The following is a 26,701-nucleotide window of genomic DNA, read 5'->3' as shown; positions in this document are numbered from 1 at the left end:
TACATTTCTTGTGAAAGAAACATTTCTTATTCAACGGCGATTAAAATTATTTATATTAATGATGTCTCCGAAGTTCTACGAAGTTTTCACAGAAAAATAAGTTGTTAGAAATCGGCCGCGGTTTGCTGAGCTGTTCCGCGACGAAAACAATGTTGAGCAATGGCAATGTCGAACGGTGCACACTCGGTAAGTAATCCTACAATTTTTTGTTTATAGCGTAGTTTATACGGATTATTCCCAAAAAAAATATACGTATTTTGGAAATGTTGAGTCAGATTAGTCTAGAATCGATTAATTTTATGGAAGAAAACCTTTCAATCAGCCGTAGTCCGTAAATTTGACACGTGTCGGGCTGTGATTGGAACAACTCGTAAGAAATCGGATTCCTAAAGAATGGAACGTATCTATATCTTATAGGGGGGTCGACTGTACAGTATTACGATATTTTCTCTGTAAAGGACAAAATATCTACATTTAGATATAAAATATTTAGAGTGACAACCCTACTAGAATGTAACTGTGCAACGTATGTCGGTGTATAATGAACTACCAGCGTTCATAACATGTTTGTAACACTAGTACAGTTGCCAGATGCGTGAAAACAGAGTAGCACATGCTTAAAGCGGCGTAGGCTAAGGCAAAACTCAACTTATAACTAGGGTAGTCAGTAATGTTATTGATCATATCAGTATTTCGAATTTTTATTGAAATATTCTATTTTTTTCCTAGACAGTTTAATTGATCCTCTTTGGTATTAATCGACCCCCTTTCGACCCTCGTGTATTAATCGACCCCCGAAGAACTGCTATCGACCACTTTGGGGACCTCTAATATAGACCTTTGGAAATTTGAACTAATTGTTCATTAATTATTTTTTGTTTTGGGTGATCAATATCTAGTATTGCAATAGAGTATTGCAAAATATAAAAAATAAAATCTTAAAACTTCTGAATAAGTTATATTTTGAGTTTTGTCACTCATTGGTATCAAAATTATTTGATTGATAGGATTTTCAGTTCTGGAAAGCCCTACATACAATTGGCCACGAGAGAAACTCTTCGTACGAAGATCCACTCCAAGGTGTTGAAATGTTTGGCTTTGCGATTTAATTGTAATAGCAAAAGAAACTTTAATTGGAAATTGTAAATGTTTAAATTGAAATGGTAATCTGTAGGAATCATTGGGATTCTAGGAACAAATGCAATTTCTCCAGTCACTGGTCCAGTGGGAATTATAGCTTCAATGATATTGTCACATGCATAGCTGCAATTTGTAACCTGGTACCATTAGAGATTGGAAGGTTGAACATTACATAACAACATAATTGGAGAATCAATTTTTAATTTTAATTTATGTGGTGGGAATCCAGATGGGCTGAGACCATTTAGAAACTCTTGTGGATAATGGACTGCATCATCAGTGCTTAAAACTGTATCAATCGATAGATAATATTGGCTGTTACCATTGACTTTTTCAAGAATAATGTTGTTTATTTTTTTTCGCCATTTTATTTCTAGGTGAAATTACGGCCCTTTCACACAACCGAAGATACAGTTTATTCAATAAATCTGAAATATCAGGAAAATTTCAGAAATCAAATCATTGACTGTACTCACTATTTTACCTATATTTTGACTGACAGTGATGTAGTAATTTTTGTTGTCTACTGTTCCATCACCAATTTTGAGTAACTGTTTTGGAAATGCAGGGTCTCCTCCCTCAAGATGAGCTCTCATGTTTGTATGCAAATTGAATTTTTTGATACTGTTCCAAATAAATGAGACTTTTTAAGCATGCTTTTATTCTATCTGCTTTCGTACCTTTTGGAGTCACAGGTAAAGTCTGCTGAAAATCTCTGGTGAAAACAAAGGTTATACCACCCATTAGTTTATTATTCTATCTAAGATTTTGTAAAGATCGATCAACAGCTTCAATATGAGCCCTATGACTCATCATACACTCATCCCAGACTATAAATAATGTTTCTTGGAGAATTTTTCCAAGTGGACCGTTTTTACAGATTGGACAAATAAACTCTCTATCACAAAATACATTCAATGATAATTTGAGTGAGCAGTCCTGCCTCCATTGAGAAGCGTTACTGCGATTTCTGAGGATGCTACAGCCAGTGCTGTACCTCCTGTCGATCTCATTTTAGCCAACAGTAAATTAATCAAAAAGGTTTTCTCAGTTCTACCAGTAGCATCCACAAAAAATACTTTGCATCGATTATTGATCACACTATCATTAATAACATTGAATGCATATCTCTAATCATCGATCAATTTTTGTATATTAACTACCACAAAATTGTGATTCATATATGTCATAAGGATGCCTGAAAAGAGAGTTGTAAGGATCACTAGAATTTTGATTATCCCTGATAAGTGAAGCCAAACCAAATTCATGCAAATATATTTTAGAAAGACAGACCACCTTATCCTCTATTTCAATCAAACCTTGATGGAAAATGTCTTCAGAGAACATCATTTATAGTTGTTTAATAATTTCATTCTCAATGAAGAATATCTTGGCAAAAATCCATTTGAAATGTTTCCCATAAAATTATAGGTTCAGATGGTTGACAGAAAACTAAAATAATAGCAAATAAATCTCTCATCTTCGAAGGACTTTTTGATGTGGCGGCATTAGAGAGAGAGTGTTTCCAATGATTATCATTCTCTAACAGGCCCAGTGCACTACATACGGCTTTGAAAGTAGAATGAATGATACCATTGATGGTCTTTAAACTGTCAAATGAAGTTGGGCCTCAAACATGATGTAATAACATCCTCAGATGAAAACATTTGCCTTGATTAGGATGAATAGTGTAAACTCTACCAAGTACTGTATCTCTTTCAATTCCAGGATAGCCTTTAACATCTAGTCCACATTTCCTTTGAGAAAATCTATTATTTGACCAAGTATAATACCCTGGAACCTCATGATATAAAAGTGTTTTAATGAAATTGTCTGATGAACATAGATCAAAAAAAGCGGTCAGTGTTGTTTTCTGTGGATTATCAATGACTTGGTGAATATTATCCTTAGTGAAGTAAACTCTTTGATTATTTTCAAGATGTACAGATAAATGGATCACAGCTGGAAATTTTTCATGAATAGAAAAATCAAAGAATCATGAAAATGCTTCTGAACAACTTACACCTCAACACCAAAAACCTTTAAAAATGCAGCCTTTTAACTCACTTTTCTAATGTTTTCAGCCAGTTTGAATGGCCTTCCTCAGAAACAGAAAAATTGAATGATTCTGATTTCTATAACAACATTTGTTTTGGAACATTTTAAACTGAAGAACATATGTAACAACCATTGATATAGCTGCTTATTTTGTCATTTTGAACAGAAAAAGTGGCTTGATCAGAGCCTTTATTCACATATTCGCAGATACACTTGATTGCTTGAATCGAATGGCAGTATTCAACATTTATGTATGCACCAAAACATCTTGATAATGTAGGGCAATACAGTACAACCCAACGATTATCTAATTGTACTGTTTTACCATGAATATTCAAAGAAGTGGTGTACCCTATCTTCAAGAGATCTATGACGATAAGTTGGACAACCATCATCCTCAGTTTATGTTTCTTTACAAAATTATGTGGATATTTTTTGTACATTTACCATTGTTCATATATGGTGATGCCATATTGAACTTCCCACAAGGCCATGAATCATGTTCTTGCACACAATGTCAAAAAGCAAAGGATCAGAATTTTTATTTGGCAATTCAGCAGAAATAATTTTATCATTCTCATCTGGTTGAATTTTAACTTCTAACCATTAGAGGATTTGAGTGTGGCAAATCTTGTTTCTGCCACTCTACACTGTATATGTAACATTCAACTTTATCAAAAATTGCATGTTTTATCAAGAGATTTATGAATTTCTTGAGTTTGAGATGAAAAATTCTGGAAATTGTTATGTCGATTGAATGACTTCTGATTAATTCCCTGTTAATTCACTTTTTATCTCAGACCAATCAGGGTTACAGATTAATGTAATGAACAAATCAGGATGGCCTTTTCTATGTACAGTACATACAAAAGAGCATCTTGAGTTTTTTCATGCATATAATGTGGTGAGCCTGTGAATGCTGCAGGAAGAATAACTCATTGACCTAAATTTGCAGCTGTCACATTACTGTTATCATTAGCTGCATCTCACAGATGTACGTAATCTTTGGAGTGCAATTTTTTCTGATTAATGTGTATAAAATTCAACCTTTCAGAAATCATTTTGGCCATTATATCAACACAGTATTGATTAAATAATTGTCTATAAAGATGCAGATGGTTAAGACTATTTTGTCTGACCATGAAGTGGCAGGCATAAAATCGTATGCAAGAAACAGTTTTTGCTGGTTATTATGCTATTTGATATTGATATGATATCCATCTTCTCCTCTAGTAAACATCAGAGGATATTGCATTGGATCATATGAACAATGAAGCTCAGAATCCCGTTGTAATCAACCATTGTGACCATGTAAGACAATGTCCCTTAGACCTTTGTCTTCGTTAGCTAATAATACAGCTACTTCATTAACTGTAGGTGCATTATATTGATCTCTGTGTTCATCTACTGGAATTTGGTCAGCATGGATGATTAATTTTAAATTGTCCAATTGACAAATAGGTCTTGACTCAAGATTATATATGAAACTCTGAATAAGATTATTATTATCTTGCAAGCTTTTCTGCAATCTTTCAATGAGTTCCCTTTTTAAAGTTGGGTTTATGTTTGATCGAGCTAATATCTGGTCAGATTCAGACATGAAATAGATCTGTAAAAATTTAGGAGTGTTTTCTGGATCAGAAAGTAAACAGTCAATCAAATGATAAGTTGACCCTGGATTTTAAAAGTAGGCATGAAATTCCCTTCTCTTATTTCTTTGGTTTCAAATGATGTAATTTGAAATAGTATTGTACAGTCTAGAATTGTCTAATAAATGTATAGAAATAGGATTTGTTCCTAAAATCAAATTTTTAATGAAATCAGTAGGTTCAAGTTGTTCAAGAACAATTTTTCCCATAGCACAGCAAAGTCCAGGAGTTTCATCATACTATTTTTTTGGCAAAACAACAATCACATATTTTGATCATTTTATCTATTCAAACCTCTTTCATATCCAAATAGTCATCTTCAGGATGATAATCAAAAGCTGATTTGAAACCTAAAACATTCCTCAATATATGCATTCAATTCTGAGCCAAATGAATTTGTTGCACTTCTAGTCTTTTAGACTGCTCTGGTGTATATTCACGTTCTCTACAATTATGAATTCTAATAGCTCTAGAACAGTGGTTGGCAACCTTTCTCACTTCACAGACCACTAAAGTCACAATTTCGAATCCTGCAGACCGTTATCATAAATTTTTTTAAAACGATACAAAATCTGTAGAAGAATGATCATAAAAGTTCAATTTTACTATATTAATATGAAACTCTCATGTTTAATTATAACAAATTAATGCAAGCCTAAAGTTCATTGCTGCTTGTTTGAAACAAGTTTATGGATTCTTTGTGCTTTTCCATGAAGGACTACAGTTGCACTCACAATATTGTTCATTATTTATTGATAACAGTCACTTTGTTTTTGGTTTTAGATTTGAATAAAAAAACTCAATGAGTGAAAAAAGCATCTTAGCATTTTGCATTTCTTTCATAATACTTCGCGTAACCTTCAGTTGATCAATGTTCAAATTTCTCCATGGACCACCCAAAATTTTTTGCAGACCATAATGGTCCACAGACCACTGGTTGCTGATCATTGCTCTAAAACTTTTTCTTCCTATTTGTGCTCTTGCAGCTCTCGGCATTATTTATCAATCAATCTCAAAAATATTCACTTGAGATACGATTCAACTCTCTTGTGGAAGAGTGAAATATATAAAGTAAAATCATTAGATGCCACATTAAATAAAAATAAATCCAATAACTATTTCAAATATTTTGTGCAGAAATCTGCAGAAAACTACCATGAAATGGATAGTTTTAAATAAATTCTTAAAATGGGTCTTTCTTTTTCGTGAAATGGGTAGTTTTCTTAAAATTCAACACCAAAGTTACAGCATACACGTGAAAACAGACTTAGTACACTATTTTGGCCTAAAGATGGTTCATAAGTGAACCTGGGTTTGCTCACAATGGCCCCAAACTATTTGTGTTTTTCATGAACTGTAGAGGTCACTGCATTTTTACTATAAATAAGTTTTGCATAAGGACTCATGAGACTTGCTCTGTTACTGAAAAGTATGTGAATAAATAAAAATTATTTAATTTTTTAAAAATAAAATTAGGCATAAGAATTGAAAAAAATTTACAATTCAAAATGAATGTGTAATGATTTGAAAACCCACCATATGTACACATACTGCCATCTATCATGATTATGTCACTTTTTAATGCCTTGAAGATTTTGCTAATTAACTAATTATAATTTAATGTCAGTTCTTCAAATATAATAGTAAACTTCAATAATACACTTTTTTTTTTTATAGATAATACCTTGACAGGAAGTACTAATTCATATGTTGCCATCTAATGAAGAGAGAGACAAATAGACAGACAAAAATCTGTTGCAATTTTATTTATTAATAAAAAATCTGTAGGTTTAATTAGTGGTAAACATTCCGGGGATCATAAAGATGCTACAGTTAAAATTTGGTAACGAATGGTTCAGTAGTTTTCACGGTTAGTTGGAACAAACAAAATAAAAAAATATGTTGTTTCTTTACATAGTAGTATAGATTATTATTAGTGATGTAATGAATATTCGGTTACTATTTGGTATTCGGTCGAATATCGAAAAATAGGCCGAATACCGAATATTTAATCACTATTTGGCCGAATACTGAATACCTAAAAACAAGAGTAAGAAATAACAAAAACACAGTAAATTTATCATTTTGGTATTCAGATTTAATGTTATTTGGTTAGTGTTGTTTGTTTATATTTATTTATAACTTAAACATGCGCAAAATAAAAAAGAAAATAATAATAATCACACATATTCACAATTTATAATTACAAAGATCAGCACACGTACACACCTATTCATTTGAGAATTGTCTCACATCTGAGGGTCTGGCCCTGCCTATCCTTCTTTTTAAGTGCTCGTATTTGTGCTTCCCTTTCTCTTTCCTCTATTGCTCTAGTCCATGTATGCCTATGCATACATCATATTACGCGCTCACTATACATTTGATTCATCACTTTTCCGTCCTAGATTTCCCATTTTACAATTACGTGTCTCAGCCTGGTGATAACGGAGAAAAGCGACAGATAGGATGTCAGTATAAGTCACAGTTATGATTTCACAGATTTGAGACAGCTTGATAGCCCGAACGACCCCAGGCTTTCGCCCCATACACGCTAAGTGACTTTCATTACAAGCATTTAGCTTTCCAAAGTCTATGACAACAATTGCTTGGCACTGACGGCCGCGAATTTCGAACCAATAAGCTGCCTCGACTTGTTCGATTATGTTATCAATTCAACTTCATATTTATTTTCACATTTTCACTTGACAGTCCTTCTCTATTCTTCTTCTGTTATTTATATGTGTAGGTCATTTCATTGTTATCCATATTTGATATCATCATTTATCACATACTGCCATGACGCTTTTCAAGCAGAAATGTTTGCCATTCAACAAGCGCTACATTGGTCTAACCAAGTATACTCCTTTCAAAATATCACAATCTGTAGTGACAGTGCCTCCTCCTTAGACACTATAAAAGGAAACAAAACTCATCCACTCTCAAATAATATTAAAAATCTTGTCATCAATTCTAATAACAACTATAAATTCATATGGGTCAAGGCACATCAAGGAAATGAAGGCAATGAGAAAGCTGATGCCTTAGCCAAACAGGCTTCTATGGATTCAAATATGACAATATCATATGNACTCATCCACTCTCGAATAATATTAAAAATCTTGTCATCAATTCTAATAACAACTATAAATTCATATGGGTCAAGGCACATCAAGGAAATGAAGGCAATGAGAAAGCTGATGCCTTAGCCAAACAGGCTTCTGTGGATTCAAATATGACAATATCATATGATAAAATTAGCCTTCAAGCTGTTAAACACCTACTATGGTTTGATTTACTAAATAAATGGCAGCAAAAATGGGATAACTATAATGATAAAATCACCTATAAATTTTTCCCTAACATTAGAAAAATTTTTACATACACATGGCTTAAACCAAATTACTGGACTACTCAATTTTACATTAATCACAGAAAATTTGCCAGCTATCTATACAGATTTACTGACTTCTAATAACTTATGCTCTACCTGTGGCATTGAGGATGGCAGTGAACATTACATTTACGATTGCATTATGCTAGAGAGAGAACAATGTCATCTCAAGTGTATCCTTGATGCATGAGGAATCTCCTGGCCGTGCACATTAAATGATCTTGTCAATAGTAAAGAATCCTTCTATTGCTTATGTAATCTTATTAATAGTTACAGTAATGTTACAAACATATGCACCTAAATAGCTATCCCTATCTCACAACATTAGATATGTGATACTACAATAGCTTTACTGATATAACCCACATCATCCTATATAACTTGATCCATATAGACCTATCATAATGGATTTTGTTATTATATAACCAGGGTGGCCAAGCTCCTTGATAGTCTGAGCCATTTTTCAAAATTGAAATTTTTTGCGAGCCGCAATTAAATACGTATTAAAAAGGTATGCAAAAATTCCAGATTACAAATTATATTTGTAGCAAGAGTGATACAAATTGTTTCCTCCAGAGCACAATGTCAACTGTTCGTTGCAATGACAGTTTACAAATTCAAAGTCGGTCTGGAGTCGGTCGATAACAGACGATTATGCCACTGTTTATGTTCGTTCGCACAGTTTTCGATGAGACATATCATTTTTAACTTGGGCGGAAATGAAATTTGTTACAATGTTGCACTTAGTCTTTCATATTTGTTGTTAGTAATTTAAAAGACATTTTGAAACACATACGGAACGATAATAATTTTTAAAAATATAATAACACAAAAATGAAAAGGGAACTCGGGTACATTTACTGAGAGCCACAAATAATCCTTCAAAGAGCCGCAGGTTGGCCACCCCTGTTATATAACATTGATTTGGAGTTCAGACTTCGATTAAACTACTACAGGTATCTGGAGTTAAGAATGCTCTTCTGTCTTGACAAATCCTTACAAGTGTTATCTACATAGGTGAAGTGTTGATTTGAAATCCCTACCTTTAGTGAACCTTATAGAATTCAAGATTTACGAAGTTAATTGTGAGTTAGCATATACTAACTGTTACTTCTAGTGAATAAACTACAATAGTAAGCTGACTTAGCTCTTGGATAGCTGCAATGAACTATTAATATTTGTGTTACGTCAGTGTGTTCTTGTCTGAATCTTCCAAGTACTTCTATGTTTGTAGGAACTTTCATTTTAGTGTATGGATATTGTGCTGCCAGTAACATGTGAGACTCCTACGAACTCTTTCTACATGAAATTACTGTAAGCAGCAACTACACATGAAGACCTGCAAAGTAACTCTTATAGTTTATTAGTGTTAATTATTCTAAGCTTTATTTTGTTTAGACTACAGTATTATATCATCATATATATTTTTATGTGAAACTTATATTAATATCTACTGCAACAATATATGTTATACTTTACATATTTCTGTTAATTGACTATTACTTATTATGTTTAATTTTAAGTTATTAATCCAGCTTATTATTTGTAATGCAGATATTCAATGTCATCTGTCATACATGTAAATGTTATGGTATTAATTTACAGTATATATCTTATGTAAATACATTGAAGCACATTACTTTATATTCCTGTGTTCAACCTTAAACATGTATAAACTGGTTATGCTATTGCGGTACCAGTGATGCAATATTGTTGCATTAATAAAGAGATTGTGTGTGCGGTGCCATGACGCTCTTGTCTGTCCGCTACAACTGTCAATAATTAATGCGATTGGCGAAGCGTAGTGACAGTGAGCCAATAGAGAGCAGGGTCCTTGCCATAATGTGGCTTGCGAGCCAATTTTCATACGTGCGTTAATCGAGCTGAATAGTTTGGCTGAATATTCGTTGCAACACTAATTATTATCAATTATACTTAAAAAGAAATATTAAAAATTTAAAACAGAAAATAAATATTGCATAATTAAATTACATAAACATGTAGACCACAAGCATGCCACAAGCATTTTGCATAAAGATATTCTGGGTTGACACTCAGGCTATCTTTATGCAAAATGCTTATGCATGCTTGTGGTCTACATGTTTATGGGTGCAATTACTTTTAGCTTCAATCTCGCTCCTAGTGTGCTCAGCCTGTATACTTTTTGTTAGCTACCAATGAGCACGGCGTTTACTTTTTGCACCCGTGACAGCATTGCTAGCATTCCTAGTGCGCTCGGCATGCTCGAAGAATTTACAACAAGCTTGGAGTTTGTTCAAAGATGGCGGCATACATTACCATGTATACTTTTACGAGTGTGCTAGTATAATGCCAGGCTGCGCTACGTATCAGCTCGGCAAGCTTAGAAGCTAGCAAAAAGTAAATGCACCCTATGTAATTTTGTTAGTTTTTATTTTATTCCATTTATCAGTAAGTTGTTTTAAGCTAATCACTCAAAATATGAAACCAACTATCACTCATAGTTGATTTCATATTTTGTGAATTGTTCATTAATTTTTGTATATGTTTAAAAAATGTGTCAAGATCTACATTTTATTTATTTATTTATCAATTATAGTAGGAGATGTCATGTATATGATGTAAGATTTTTTTCTCTGTTTAACAATTGAACCTGAATAAAATACATAAAAATATATACAGTATAAAATAAAGCAAGTAAAATACTTAAAATAGATGCAAAAGGATGCTATGGTGACAATAATCAAATACGAAGATCAATCTAAAAGTAAAGAACATTTGTTTCTCTAGATCAGTGTTTCTCAAAGTGGGCGATAACGCTTTCAGTGGGGGCGCTGGAGGCTTTCAGGGGGGCAGTAGAAGGCTCAAAGAGAATTGGGGGGCGTTAAGGAAATATAGAGGGGCGACGGCAGACAAATTCTATATATAAAAATTTGACGGAATATATATAAAATGTTGACATTTTATATATTTTTTATTTTTTATTGAAGGTCACAACTTGAATATTTCTAACACATTGACTTTTATTTTAGCTCAGCGTTTCTCAAAGTAAGCAATAACGCCCCCTTCTGGCGCGATGAATAGATCTATGATAGAGGCAGGGTATTGAACGGTGACCAAAGGCAAAATTGGGGCTGATAAGAGGAAACATTGCGTTTAATGGTTTCCAGATGATGAGAACAATGTACAGTAAGGGCACAAAGTGTGAGATTCATAGAAAAGTTTTCCTAAGAATATTTCCAATCCTTTTCTCACACAAGAGAAAATGAGTTAGGGGGCGTTGGGTATAACTTTATGGAACAAAGGGGGCGGTGGATCGAAAAAGTTTGAGAATCACTGCTCTAGATATTTTTATTTAAGATAATGAAACAGAACTTATTTTACAACACACATGATACCTTAACTACTTTTCTATATGGTTGCCATACAAATTTAAACATTTGTCATAGCATATCACCAGCTTTTCTATGCCTTCTGCACACTTAGTTATTGCCAAGTTCTTGAACCAGTCATTAACAGCCTCTTTCAGTTTGTTGTCACTTCCATAGTGATTCCCTGCCAAAAAATTTTTCAGTTTTGGGAAAGGATGATAATCACTTGGAGCCAAGTCCAGGCTATAAGGAAGATGTTCAAAAACTTTGCACTTAAACTGCTGAAGTAAATTCTTTGTCAATGCAGCAGCATGTGGACCTGCATTATTGTGAAGAAGCACAATGCCTCTGGACAACAATCCCTGCCATTTGTTTTGAACTGAAGCATTATTTATCACATTACCATAAAACTTGGTTATCTGTCTGTAAATTTCGATAGGGCAGACTTTTTCTGCATTCAAAAAGCATATTGCACTATGAACCTCATGCTTGGCAGGATATTTAATTTTATCACACATTTCAAAGTCACACTATAAACAGTAAACAATTGTTGCGGCTTGCTGTTAGCGTCAGACTGGTGTGAAAAATGGGAAGGTCCTTGATGCGGCAGTTGGGGGATGGGAGAACTGCATGACTTGTCAGATTAAAACGTTCTTTTCTTTTAGAATGACCCTCATATATTCACAGTAGGAATTATAATGAATGTATTTACAAACATGTTTAAAAATGCATACTATTTATGTGTAATAGATATTCAATATTTGTCATATTAAAAGAAATGCAATAAAAGTATGATCTTTGTGAAATAGATAGTCTGTGAAAGGGAGTGATACATGAGATACACATTATATATGAGTTTTGCTGAGGTATTCTCAAGTGTAGCCAATCTGACTGTATCTTATTGTTAAAGTATTTATGATAAAGTAATTGGTTCAAATATTTAATACTTTAAAGAAAGTGTTAAATATTTCAACCAATTACTTTATCATTTCTTTAAACATCAGAAGACCTAGTCTGAGCCTGGTAACATCAAGGTGGTTAGTACAAGATATAGATTACAGAGTAAATTTAAAGTTATATAAATTTTGTTGTGTTGTTTAGAGATTTTATTTAAGAGGGACGGGGCAGCCATGGCCCACATCAATAAACAATTGACAATAGATTGGAAATTTGTGAGGAAAATAGTGTGCAGCACATTATTTGAGTAGATATTCTTTGGCAATTTTGCAAACCTACCATGACATATTATTAGTGCTTTTACTGTTTTATCAATGTAACATTTAAATGTAAGCTTATGGTCTAAAATAATGTTGATCATTTATGAAATTGACATTTTAAAGGACTGACAGAAAATGATAGAGATGCTTAAATTTAACAAATTAAGGATTTTTGTTTCATAATTTGTTTAGAACAGTGGTTCTTAACCTTTTTATACTTGCGGCCCACCAAATATTTCATAATTTTTTTGTGACCCCCATTTTTTTAAATAATAATTTATTGTTAAATTATCTATAATAAATTGATGTTTTTATTATTATTGCTTTATTTTTTTATATAATAAATGTAAATCATGACTTTGTATGTTATTTAAATAGATAATGAAATAATAAACTTCACAATTAAACATAAAGACTATTTAATTTTTAACAAAGAATAAAATAAAAAACATTTAAAAATTCATAGAAAAAACAAAAAAATATTCGAAAATAATTTAATGAGATTTCTGCTGCTGAATATCCTCAACTAATTTGTTAATTCTTGGTTCAATTGTTTGTAATGCTATCTGCATGCAGGCATCTAATTGCAATCGATTGTGTTTTTTTGTTTTTATATCCACCATAGTTGAGAACCCTTTCTCACACAAATATGTACTAGCAAAAGGCAGCAAATTTTGCATTGCTGCTGAAAACAGGGAAGGATATTCTGCACGAATTTGTATCTAAAATTGGGACACACTTTTAGTTTTGAACACAGAATTCAAATTACAGTCATTTATTAATTCTAATAATGTATCTTCATCAGCTGATGATAAATTGGTATTTTTATAATTGTTGTATGGATCTTGAATCCACAGTTTTGTAATGTGAGCTTCATCATTAGGAAAATATTTATCAATTAATTTTAAAAGATGACATTTAATTAAGGAATTTACATTTTGTTTCTCAAATTGAAATTTTGAATCAGAGATTAATTGTGAATAGAATGGAAATATTTCATATATATTTGAATCTATTCTTTGGATCCATCTTTGTAATTTCATTTTCATAGCCTCAATTTTGTTATACATATTAAAAATATTAGATTGAGATCCTTGCATAGATAGATTCAACTGATTTAGAATTGTAAAAGTATCCGCCAGATACGACAGTTTAGCAACCCAATTATTGTCATCAAGATAGCTTGATAGGCTGGATTTTTTATCTTTTAAAAAAAGTTCAACTTTCAGTCTCAATTCAAATAAACGATTAAAGATTTTTCCTCGAGAGCCATCTCACTTCTGTGTGAAATAGGAGAGAAGTAATATCTGCACCAACTTCTTCACAAAAAATTGAAAATTATCTTGAATTTAGTGCATTTCCTTTTATGAAATTTATAATTTTTACTGAAATCATCATAACTTCATTCAATTTTGTACTCATTTCCTTGGAAGCTAATTGTTCCCTATGAATGAAACAATGAGTAGTTATTATATTTTCATGCGCAATATGTTTTATTATTGATGTAATGCCCTTATAACGACCAGTCATAGAGGCAGCACCATCTGTGCAAATTCCAACACAGTTTTTTCAGAGTAAGCCATTAGTATTCAGAAATGAATCAATTTTGTTAAATATATTTTCACCTGTTGTATCTGTTTCTAAATCTATGCAAAAAAAAATTCTTCAGATATATCCATTTTTACATAATCAATAAATTGCATGTATCCTAAGCAGATGCTCCTGTTAGCAATATCTGTAGATTCAACGATTTGCAATGAAAACCAAGGAGAATTTTTAATGTTGATAGTTAACTGCTCCTGAATATCATTAGCTATCAATATAGTCCTATTACAAATTGTATCATTTTACATAGGTATTTCCTTAATTTTGTTTGACACAAACAGTTCAAATAGTTCTTTACAAATATTAAACATGGCAGGTTTTAATAATTCTTCGGCTATTGTAAATGGTTTTTTTGCTTTAGCAATGTGAAGAGCTGCAATAAATGAAGCTTTTAATAATTCTTTATCTTTAGTAGTTCTCACATTTATGAGCGTCTTTTGATTTCGTCTTTTTTTCTTATAAAAAAATTCCTCGTTTTGTTTTTATATTGTTTGTGCTTAGAATTTAAATGCCTTGGCAATTTATTTGGTTTCATTGCTTCATTGGAGAGAACTACACTGCAAATGACACATTGTGGTTTTGTAATTCCTTGAACTTCTATGCTTACGAACCCATATTTGATATAATCACGATCATATTTTCTAATTTTAATGTTACTTAATTTCATACCTTTAGTTTTAGGACTTGTGGTTTTTTCCATTGCACTTTTTACTGTATCATTATTATCGGAACTTTCACTAGGATTTTCGTCACTATATTTTCTGTTTGAAAGTCCCGGTCCGTAATTATATATATTAAAAAAATTTTCTAACGTTCCTTTCTGTTTTTTGCTCATTTTTATGGGTTAATTATAAATAATTAAAACTAAGCACATAATATAAGAAAGAAATGCACTATTATTCGATCCAAAGTTGATGCTAAAACCAGGGATGCACAACCTTTTCTGAAGAAGGGCTGGGTTAAGATTAAGTTTATGGACCTGGGGGCCAGACCATTTTACAACCCTCTTTGTTGACACAAGGAGTCTAATTACTTTGCATAGTGTTGATAATCACAGGAAGTTTATGGCCTGATGCAGTTTGAAATAATTATTAAATTGGAAACTTTTTAGTGCAACCGGCTTTCTTTTAGTCGTATGACCCTATTCCAGCTATAAATTTTCTTGGTCCAGCATAAAAGTTTTTCCTATTGTTAGTCTATGGAGAGACTTTGTTGTAAATAATTGGTTGTTATAGTTTTTGTACATTCCTTTTTGAACTTTGATTGGTATTTTCTAGTTTGAATGAAATTAGGTTGACAAATAAGTGTCTTTTCAGAAAAGATTTGACTATACCAATCAGAACCTAAAATGTAAAAAATCGTTATTTTCATGGTTTTTCAGTGCTATTTTCACTTATTTTTATGTTATTTGACTCTATTTAGATGAATAAGCGCGTTTTCCAGAGCATAAAATTGAAAATTTTCCTCCAAAATAGAAACTTCCTGATAACATCGGAAATGATGTTCTAACACCATCATTTTATTCTATTTCATTCTTCCAAAAATCGTTATAATACTATGTATTAGACTTAAAATATTTGATATCTAAACCAGAAAGTGTGTTGGCTAGAAATAGAACTTCAACCCCCAATTTCTCACCTCAGGAAAAGTCATAAAACAGTTCAGTGCTAATTACTTTATGAAAGGGAAAATGTTTTATACTAAAACACCCACAACTTGTGGTAAAGATTTTGCCTACTACTAAGCCTACTATTTTTCCTAATTATTTTTAAGATTCCAAGCATTAATAGTTTCTTAGAATTACTTTAAAATAAAAGAAGTAAATACTGTGGTGTATGTAGCATATTTGCATTTATTTTTTCTGTACTAACAAAGTTGTATGTAGGAAGAAATAAGAAATAAATAAATAAAAACTAATTAGGAAAACTTTAACTTTATCTTTCTTATTTCACTTTCCTATAGGAAAGTGAAATAAGAAAGATATTTGGTTACACATCAATTTTCTTTTTATTATATTCTGAAGAAAATTTTACATTATTTGGTGGCCCCTGGCACACTTCTTACGGACCCCAAGGGGCCCCCTGTTAAGAATCACTGGTTTAGAAGACTATTTTATTTTTCTAGAACATTATTAGATGCTTAATTAAATTGAATATTTTATAAATAATATAATTTAATTTGTGAACTATAATAGTAAATCATAAATGAGGAATGGATTTTTTGCTAATTTTTATGTTTTATTATGTAAAAATATAATTATTTTTATATTATTAACAAAGTTTTGTAACTAAAATTAAAAAGTTAAATATTTTAAATGTGTTTTTGCAGAGTAATTGCCAGATTGAAAACAGGGATGGATTGCCAAAACTTGAGCAGAAACACAGAATTCCACCTCTCAATTCTGTTGTTCATTTTCCTGTTGATGGACAACCAGGTGTTATTCCTATTTCTCAACAAAAAACCAACTTATGTAACTTATCTTCTATGATTGTAGAAACCTTGAAAAATGAAGAAGGTAATCAAATAATGATTTTATATTATAATAATTGTTCTTCAAAGTTATGTTTTATATAATTGGATATGTAACTCATGTCAGACAAATGCAATTATATAAATACTTTTTATTTTATTATTATTTTTATATTGGGTTTAGAGGGTTATACTCGGTTGACAACGGTGGCTGTGTACAATGCTGGACCAGAGTCAAGGCATAGCAACACAAAACTAAAATTAAATAAGTGTGTCAGTGTCTGTATTCAGGAATTTCCTAACAATGTGGCATGTATTCAATATAGTGGCCATCTGTAGTGTGATTTATATATTTCTATTCAATTGTAATGTTCCCAGGTTTTTGTGTAGTGTGTATGGTATCACACCTGTACAGGAGAGAATGACAGGTACAATAAGCACCCTATCCATCCTCCACAGATGCCTTATTTCGTGGTCAAGTTCTGTGTACTTGCTAATTTTTTCAGTGCATGTGTTTTGTACATTGTGAGTGTTTGGAATGGCTATGTGTATAATGTATGTGATTTTCTTGTGTTTGTCAGTGAGTGTGATGTCTGATCTGTTGTGTTAAATTGTTTTATCTGTGATTATGGCTCTGTTGTAGTACATTTTGTGCATGTTGTTTTCTAATACTATCTGTGGAATGTATTTGTAGTATGGTTTGTGGATGTCTAATAATTTGTTTCTTTGCAAGCTCTTGGTGTATTATATTTGCTACTTGATTATGTCTGTGTAAATAATCTGTGTGCCAAGAGCTTGCAACTGGAAGTGATGTGTTGTATAGTTTGTGACATATTCTGCATGTTATTTGTGAATGTTGTATCTTTGAGTATGTGTTTTCTGTAGTTTTTAGTATTTATGACCTGATCCTGTATGGCAATCATGAATCCTTCCATCTCCCCAAAGAGGCGTTCCTGAGTTAACCACGGTTTTGTCAACAAAATCCCGGACCAAGTCTTAGGGATGCCTGTCATGGATTGCCTTTTGAGCCCACAATTCCTTGATGATGCCTACGCTTTTTTATATGTTGTGAGAGTAAATTTAATGGTGTGTTATTTAAGTCTGCTAGAGTTACTGCTTTATGTAATTGTGATGTTTCCTGTAGAAAAACTCTCTCAGTGTCTGTATTTGTTTGTAGTGAAGGTTAACTATGTCAACCAGGCCATGTTCGCCATCTTTACGTGGAAGGGTTAGTCTTTCTACGGCAGATTTAGGATGATGTTGCTTATGCTTAATAAGTATTGTTCTTGTTTTTGTTTGGAGTTTTTCAAGATCCATGTGAGTCCAATGTATAATGCCAAAAGAATATGTGAGTACTGGGACAACATAAGTGTTTATTGCTTTAACTGTGTTCTGAGAATAGCGTTTAATCTACTTTGATATTCTTTAATTAATTTTTGTTTTATTTGTGTATGTTCTGTTAGTTTGGCCTGTTGGAATCCTAAATACTTGTAGAACTCGCCCTCTTCCATGGATTCAATAATTTCCCCATTTCCAAGTGCAAAATCTTCTTTCTTCAGGACTCCTTTTTCTATGTGAAGTGTTTTGCATTTGTCTAGACCAAACTCCATTTGTATGTCCTAAGTGTATGAATGTGTGATTTGTAGGAGTTGATGAAGTTGTTTCTGTGTAGATGCATAAAGTTTTATGTAGTCCATGTACATGACATGTGACAGTGTAAACTGTGTTGATTCTGGGATAAAAATGAACTGTTTCCTGGGATTCCAGGAAATCCTGGCACAAAATTAATTATTTTTAAGATATACAAAATATCATGAAATCAAATGATATAATTATTTTTCGTTTTTTAAAGTAATTTAATACTAGCTAAAATACCTGGGAGTATACCTGGATGAAAAACTAAACTGGCACCATCATGTGAAACAAATCTGCCAGCACTTGACACAAAAGGCCAACATCTTAAAATGGATAACGGGTATATACTAAAACAATATACAAAGCCGCCATGGAGCCGGCTCTCCTTTACGCTGTTCCAGTTTGGTACGAGGCAGTTTACAACATCCATGTTAGAAGACAGTTACTCTCTATACAACGAAGATTCGCAATCCAAATATGTCGATCCTACCGCACTGCCCCAACCAGTGCCCTCCTGGTTTTGGCCGGAATTACACCAATCCATATCCAGGCAAAAACCATTGCTTGGTATTGGTTCGCTTCAAGGGGACAGTTTCCCTGGCTGAACAACATCAAAAATTACAACCAGGCCAATGACAGGATAACTAAAAGTATGGCAAATATCACGACCAATATCCAAAAATTTGGACTGGATGGAACAAACCAAAACAAAGTAGACTCAAACCACCCACACAAGGTAAATGAGTATACCGTCAGTATGGACCAAGAGGAAAACCAAACAACAGCGGCTTGGAACATTTACACTGACGGTTCCAGGCGTGATGAAGGAACTGGCGCTGGAGTGGTTATAATGGACAATAACAACAAAACCCACTACCAGGCATACTACAAAATGGCAGCCCACTGTACGAATGTACAAGCAGAGTTATGGGCGCTACTCAAAGCCATCCACCACATCAAGGACAATTACCATAAATACAAAGGCAATATCCGCATTCACACGGATAGCAGGACAGCCCTCAACATACTCAAACACAACAGGAGATACATAGGTCTCTCTGCAGACTTAATAGCAGAGGCAAACAATCTTGGTAAAAACAGGAAACTATACTTCAACTGGATCCAAGCACATAAAGGGCACGCTGGCAACGAGCTGGCAGACAAACTAGCCAAGAAAGCATGTACCCTCAACAAAAACCCCTCCTATGGGAAACTTCCCCATACTTGGGTGAAGAAGCAGCTAGCCAGCATCGCTCTTACAGACTGGCAAAATGAGTGGGACCATGCAGATACAGGAAGGAAAACCTACACCTACATCCCTTCTATCACCCAAAGGTTCAAAGCCAACCACTACACTCCAGAAGCCGAAACCACGCAGATTCTTACCGGACACGGTAACTTTGCTGCTTACCTACATCGATTCGGCAAAACAAATAACAATATTTGCGACTGTGACAACACCAGCGAAGCAACTGAAGAGCACTTCCTCTACAACTGCCCAAAACACGACAACGAAAGGCTCCAATTCATGGGAAAATGCCTTACCGAAGGCCAGAACTGGCCACCGAATCCACCAGACGTTTTCAACAACAGAAAACTGTGGAAAAGTCTAACTGAATTTGTGCACAAGACAAAGACCCTGAACGCTAGCGGCTTCAGCAGTAGGGCCACCAACAACATACTATCCCACAGCCTAACGAGGCCACCAATGGATTAATAATGTAACGCACGATTATTGTATTTACTACCACTTGTGTTTGTATGGAAATTGTAGTACTGTATATGTAAAATTCTTCGGCATTTAAATGTATACCACAGCAGCTTCCGTATTGTAAATATTAATAATGTAACCAATTGTTATTATCTGAATCTGTAAATACTCATTTGTAACCTTGTTAGTATCAAACTTAGCTATGTATTTTTTCATGTAATCTGTAAAATCATTGTGACGAAAGCAATGCAGGCACCCATGGTGCCTCCCATGCTTTCTCTTCACACTATTCTCTCTCCCTTTCTTTTCACACTTCGATCTCATGCTTTCTCCTTCCTTCTTACTTCCCACAGAGCAAAGTTCGTAGCTACAAAAAACGGATAGCTGTCTTACCTCTTTATCTCAATGTCTCAATGTTTTGTAACAAGAATAGTAGACGTTTATAAAAATAATCTGAATATCAGAATAAGTAATGTATGTGTTGATGATGCCGTGTGAAATTGCTTTATTTTAAAAGACGAATCGAATACACTAATTTACACTTTACAGATAGGATTTCTGTTCAATTTTTCTTGCGAAGAATATAACTTTTGGGGAAACAGACAACTTACAGATATGATGAAAAAAGTCTTAAAATTCAGGTAAAAGTTTCCTTGATTATTTTTGTTTATATTATATAACAAATTTATTCTTTACGGATTATTTATTACAATAGTTTAATTAAGTTTATAAAAATTAATTTGAATTGCAAATAAGAATTGAAATTTGAATTAGAATTTAAAAAATACCAAACACATTGTATTGTAAAGAGCTTAAAATAGTGATTTGTTTTGTAGTAATCAGTTCGATAATGCTTTACTGTTGAAAAGTTTTTTGACTATTCGCTCTTAATTAACTCGGGCTGCACGTGACACTGCGCAGTCCATATCCCGAGATATCTCGGGCATGAACTTTAAAGGCACATTTAAAAAGCTTTGACAACTTTTCCGAAAATGTATGGATTAACATATATACATCGTTTTCTATGATCTGTGCAAATTTCACGATTTATTTTTGCCGCGAAAATATTTTATGACGATTTATTAATTAGGCAATTAATCGCGCTATTGTTTTTTATGGGAGTTTTTTAATCAAATTAATTAAATCGTTCTAAACTTCCATTTCACCGATTTGACTTCTGTAAAATTTTTTAAAACGCTATTGGATGTTTCTTATGACATCAGCCGTTTTTTTTTGTGTTTTGTTGGGTAGAATTTTTTTCCCATACCTTTTATTTGGTCCCCTCGTAATTTAATAGCATAAAAATCGAAAATATTGTGTTATATTTGAACGGATGCGGTAAGTTAGCTCCCTCCTGCTTTAAACTAATATTCCCCTGAAGCATACGTGAGAAGTAACCGGGAAAGGGGACTCCAGCTGTTCTCGAGGTCAACCAGTTTGTAAACAAAGTAGACTGCACTTGTGAAATTTCATTCCTTGTTAAACGAAAGAATAACAATCCTTACAGCTATATTTTTCAAATAAAAGCATTTATTTTAAATTATTTTGATTTTTTCATATACTTTTTTTGTAAAAACACTTTTTGGAGGGGTTTTTATTTCGCGGGAATTATTTTTCGAAATTTTTTTGGATGTTAGATTTGCGTTTATATGGAAATAATTATTTCATATAAAAATAAATTTTTTGCGGATTTCTGAGTGGCATTGGGATGGTAACAAAAGTAGCGAAGGAGTTAACTAAATTTCTAATCGACATTACTTGATGTTTTTGCCATACAAATTTAATTAGTGACTACGCGTATCTCAAAAACATTTTTTATTCTCAAATATAATGATTTTTACTTGTTTTGTGGTTTTACACTACAATGTATTTTTATTAATTTTTAGCCAATTCCGTTGTTAAAATGAATGTCTTCATGAACGGAACATTTCAGTTATTCTCACGACGTACAGTAGACCCCCCTATAACGCTTAGATACGTTCCACGTTATTCGAATTTTACGTTGTAGGAATCATTAAACACATGAGCCAATCGCAGCCCGACACATGTGAAGTTTACGGACTAAGGGTGTTTGAAAGGTTTTCTTCTATAAAATTAACCGATTCTAGACTAATTCGACTCAACATTTCCAAAACACTTATAATTTTTTGGGAATAATCCGTATAAACTACGCTATAAACAAATAATTACTTACCGAGTGTGCACCGTTCGACTACGCCGTTGCTCAAGCTTGTTTTCGTCGCGAAACAGCGCACGAAACGGGGGCCACGATTTCTGATATAAATAATTTTTATGGCCGTTGAATAAGAAATGTTTCTTTCACAAGAAATGTATAAAATTACAGTGCGGTATTAGACTTATGGTACCTAATTTACATACTGTACAGACGATACTAAACTCAACTTACTCGCCTAAACTCTCCGTAGCGTGGCGCTAGATGACGGAAAGTATATATATAATCATAATAAAGTTACAATAAATTAAGTTAATATATAATTATATATACAGTACCTAATTTATATATAATACTGTACAGACGATAGTAAACTCAATTTACCCGCCTAAACTCTCTGTAGCGTGGAGCTGAACGGCAGAAAGTAGTTCGGCTGCTCGTCCACTATTGGTCCAGATTCGACCAATCTTGTTGCGACAGGAGTCTGCGACGACGTTTTACGAGTCACTTTATACAAATACTGCTACAATTTTTTCGCTAAGTTATAGGAATTTCCGTTATAGGAACCCACGTTATAGGGGGGGTCGACTGTACTTGCTTGTTTAAACTTGCTTTCTGCTTGCTAAAAAGTAATTGCAAAAGAAAACAAAAAGATGAAAACTTCTTTTTATGTGTTGATTCAGTGAGAAGTGGAAGGTAGAGCGTCAACCTCTTAATCCCTTTTGATTGGCGACGAGTTGATCTCACTCACGTTGTCACTGGATGGCTGTATCAAATAGGAGGGCTATAAATCGAGTGGGAAGGGTTAACGAGGTCGTCGATAAGATGCCAGCGATCCACGAGTAATAGCAACCATTTTAAAATTCAACAAGTTTAATAAAGCTAAACGTTACAAACATAAATCTAGGCAAGAGGAATACAGTTTCCTCAGTCTAGTACAAATCATTGAAAAGTGGTTTTTACAATTAAGCGAGTGTAATGCCTATCGATAACTATTTCTGCCAGAGAGCGAGAGCGTAGGATACATAAGATCTGTCATATCTCATACCTCTTTAAGAGTGATGTCTGTCGTAGATTGTCCATAGAGGACCGGGGGAGAAACTTTGCACAAAGCACAAACAATTATCTATGTAATCTTTTGGGGACTATAATTATGGTGGGAGCCAAGACTATCGTGACTTTTAGAAATGTCTGCCCTGACCAGGCCTGTCTTTCATATGTGCGATGCCCTGGGCCAAGAAAAGCTTGGAGGCCCCTTAGGGAATTCGTAATGAAGGGACAATATTCATGAATTTTTTAATTAGCTTTTCCTGCTAAACCTTCTAAACATATTGTTATATTGAATACAATCGTACCCAGCAAAAATAAACAAATAACGTGACCACCACCTTATTGCTTGCTGAGGGAGTTTTATTAAAATCGAACGCTTTCGATCCACTTAACGGATCATCATCAGGATAGAATATACTAAAATGGAATACAACATAAATGGAACAATATGTTCAAAAATTCAAAAATATCCATAAACTGATAATATATCAATTAATAAAAATAAATAATAAATTGTAAACGATACCAAATAATAAATAATATACTACGACGACCAAACATTAATAATAAGTTTCCTTTAAATCAAACAAATATCATATTTCAGTTGATGCGCTACTTGTAAGCTTCTTAACGGCAAATTTCCAAGCCGAGGGAAGACCTTCCGCATCCCTAGCATTAATGCATCCGTCTTTAAGTTTGCTCCTGTATATCTCCATTTTTTCGGCCGTCCTCGCCAAGGTTGGTGAGTGCACCTGTCTCACGACTTCCGCTTCCTCCCATCCAATCAGGGATCCTTGGGCCTGCGCCATCTGGGCCAATATTGTTGTATTAGACCCTTTTCTAGCATCATACTTATGTTCCCTAATCCTTACCCCGAGGTTTCTGGTAGTGACTCCTACGTAATCTTTTTTTATTCCTAATTGCTGGTTCTCGTATGGAATTTTGTAAACACCTGCCTTATCTACTTTTTTAATAACCCCTTTATCGTTTCTAAGAATTTTATATAAATTGGGAGCTCTTTTCAAAATCACCTTTGAACCTTTAACGCTTGCAATTTCCTTCATAATTCCTCCTAAATATTTGTTGAATGTAAATTTTGTGTACTTGGATGGACCTTGTCTAAAGACTTTATCATTGTTCTTCTCAAATTTTCTAACAATACCCGTTATAATATTTCTCTTATAACCTAAGGCTTCTGCTAACTGTATGATCCTTTCGATCTCAGTAACCCGGTCTATAATGTTGTCGCAGTATAGAAAAGCCCTTCTAACCAAGGCACGAAATGCTGCCATTTTGTAACGATAGGGGTCATTGGACTTAGCAGGGATGTATAGTGGGCTATGTGTTGGTTTTATGTACACGCTGGTGGATACATGCCCTTTGCTAAAGATGATATTAATATCTAAGAAATGTACCATCACGGAACTTTTCTGCTCTAGCTTCAGGCTGAGGCCTTCCTCGTTATCGTTGATTCTATCTATGAAGCTAGTAATTTCTCGATTATTCCTCCATATTATAAATAAATCATCCACATATCTCTTGTAGAAAACGATTTCTCTTTCAAAGCTTCGCAATACTTTTTCTTCCAATTTTCTAACCACAAGCTCGCATAGAAGCCCCGAAATTGGGCTTCCCATCGGAACTCCCCTCTTTTGTTTATAAGTTTGGCCTTCGAAAGTGAAAAAAGGTTCGCAACATATAAGATTAGCCATTTCCATAATCTCGTTTCTGTGATGCGTTAATNTTTCTTGGATATTAATATCATCTTTAGCAAAGGGCATGTATCCACCAGCGTGTACATAAAACCAACACATAGCCCACTATACATCCCTGCTAAGTCCAATGACCCCTATCGTTACAAAATGGCAGCATTTCGTGCCTTGGTTAGAAGGGCTTTTCTATACTGCGACAACATTATAGACCGGGTTACTGAGATCGAAAGGATCATACAGTTAGCAGAAGCCTTAGGTTATAAGAGAAATATTATAACGGGTATTGTTAGAAAATTTGAGAAGAACAATGATAAAGTCTTTAGACAAGGTCCATCCAAGTACACAAAATTTACATTCAACAAATATTTAGGAGGAATTATGAAGGAAATTGCAAGCGTTAAAGGTTCAAAGGTGATTTTGAAAAGAGCTCCCAATTTATATAAAATTCTTAGAAACGATAAAGGGGTTATTAAAAAAGTAGATAAGGCAGGTGTTTACAAAATTCCATACGAGAACCAGCAATTAGGAATAAAAAAAGATTACGTAGGAGTCACTACCAGAAACCTCGGGGTAAGGATTAGGGAACATAAGTATGATGCTAGAAAAGGGTCTAATACAACAATATTGGCCCAGATGGCGCAGGCCCAAGGATCCCTGATTGGATGGGAGGAAGCGGAAGTCGTGAGACAGGTGCACTCACCAACCTTGGCGAGGACGGCCGAAAAAATGGAGATATACAGGAGCAAACTTAAAGACGGATGCATTAATGCTAGGGATGCGGAAGGTCTTCCCTCGGCTTGGAAATTTGCCGTTAAGAAGCTTACAAGTAGCGCATCAACTGAAATATGATATTTGTTTGATTTAAAGGAAACTTATTATTAATGTTTGGTCGTCGTAGTATATTATTTATTATTTGGTATCGTTTACAATTTATTATTATTTTTATTAATTGATATATTATCAGTTTATGGATATTTTTGAATTTTTGAACATATTGTTCCATTTATGTTGTATTCCATTTTAGTATATTCTATCCTGATGATGATCCGTTAAGTGGATCGAAAGCGTTCGATTTTAATAAAACTCCCTCAGCAAGCAATAAGGTGGTGGTCACGTTATATTGTTATATTTATGTTTAATAAAATTTATCAAACATTTATAATAATTTATAATGTTTACAGTTTATAATAATTTTATTACTTGTTGCTCTATTCAATTTTGCATATTTTCGAGGTCTGGAATGTTAGAAGGCCCCAATGTCTGGAGGTCCTTGGGCTCAGGTCCGGTAGGCCCACACCCAAAGACGGGCCTGGCCCTGACTAATGAGTGTCTGGCCGTTATATCCCCATCCGGTATGGGAATTTGGTCAGGTGATCGTTTGTTTGGCAACGATGACACATCAGAAATGTCATCGCTGGACGATGAAAACAAGAAAATCGATTCGAAGGTTTAGTATTTCCTTCGATTGATTTTAGACTTTTCTCTTAGACCAAGTTAGTTAATTAATTGTCAACTTTCTCACACTTTAACAGTATATTGTT

The 26,701-nt window shown here is 33.6% G+C and overlaps 2 protein-coding genes and 1 long non-coding RNA gene across 3 annotated transcripts in view; 2 read left to right on the top strand and 1 right to left on the bottom strand.

The window, feature by feature from the left end:
• LOC111624511 overlaps window positions 1-17,071 on the top strand; it is a 23,987-nt gene extending 6,916 nt beyond the window's left edge. Inside the window, exon 3 of the long non-coding RNA XR_002756583.1 lies at window positions 16,739-17,071. This is a non-coding gene — a long non-coding RNA (uncharacterized LOC111624511). The remainder of the gene's footprint in view (window positions 1-16,738) is intronic.
• Window positions 17,072-18,884: 1,813 nt separating this feature from the next.
• On the top strand, window positions 18,885-20,231 carry LOC111624505. Its single transcript, XM_023367360.1, has one exon. It carries the CDS (start codon window positions 18,885-18,887, stop codon window positions 20,229-20,231), a length of 1,347 nt encoding a protein of 448 aa, XP_023223128.1.
• Window positions 20,232-24,041: 3,810 nt separating this feature from the next.
• LOC111624504 lies at window positions 24,042-25,262 on the bottom strand. The gene has a single exon (XM_023367359.1). It carries the CDS (start codon window positions 25,260-25,262, stop codon window positions 24,042-24,044), a length of 1,221 nt encoding a protein of 406 aa, XP_023223127.1.
• Window positions 25,263-26,701: the final 1,439 nt, after the last annotated feature.

Source organism: Centruroides sculpturatus, unplaced genomic scaffold (genome assembly GCF_000671375.1).
Source record: "Centruroides sculpturatus isolate CEXI.00-Female unplaced genomic scaffold, Cexi_2.0 scaffold256, whole genome shotgun sequence".
Classification (NCBI taxonomy): domain Eukaryota; kingdom Metazoa; phylum Arthropoda; class Arachnida; order Scorpiones; family Buthidae; genus Centruroides; species Centruroides sculpturatus.
This window is presented reverse-complemented; position numbering and strand designations above follow the sequence as displayed.

What these genes read in the sequence shown, in the direction of transcription:
- LOC111624505 (XM_023367360.1), top strand. Translation starts at nt 18,885, where the DNA reads ATGGAGCCGGCTCTCCTTTACGCTGTTCCAGTTTGGTACGAGGCAGTT.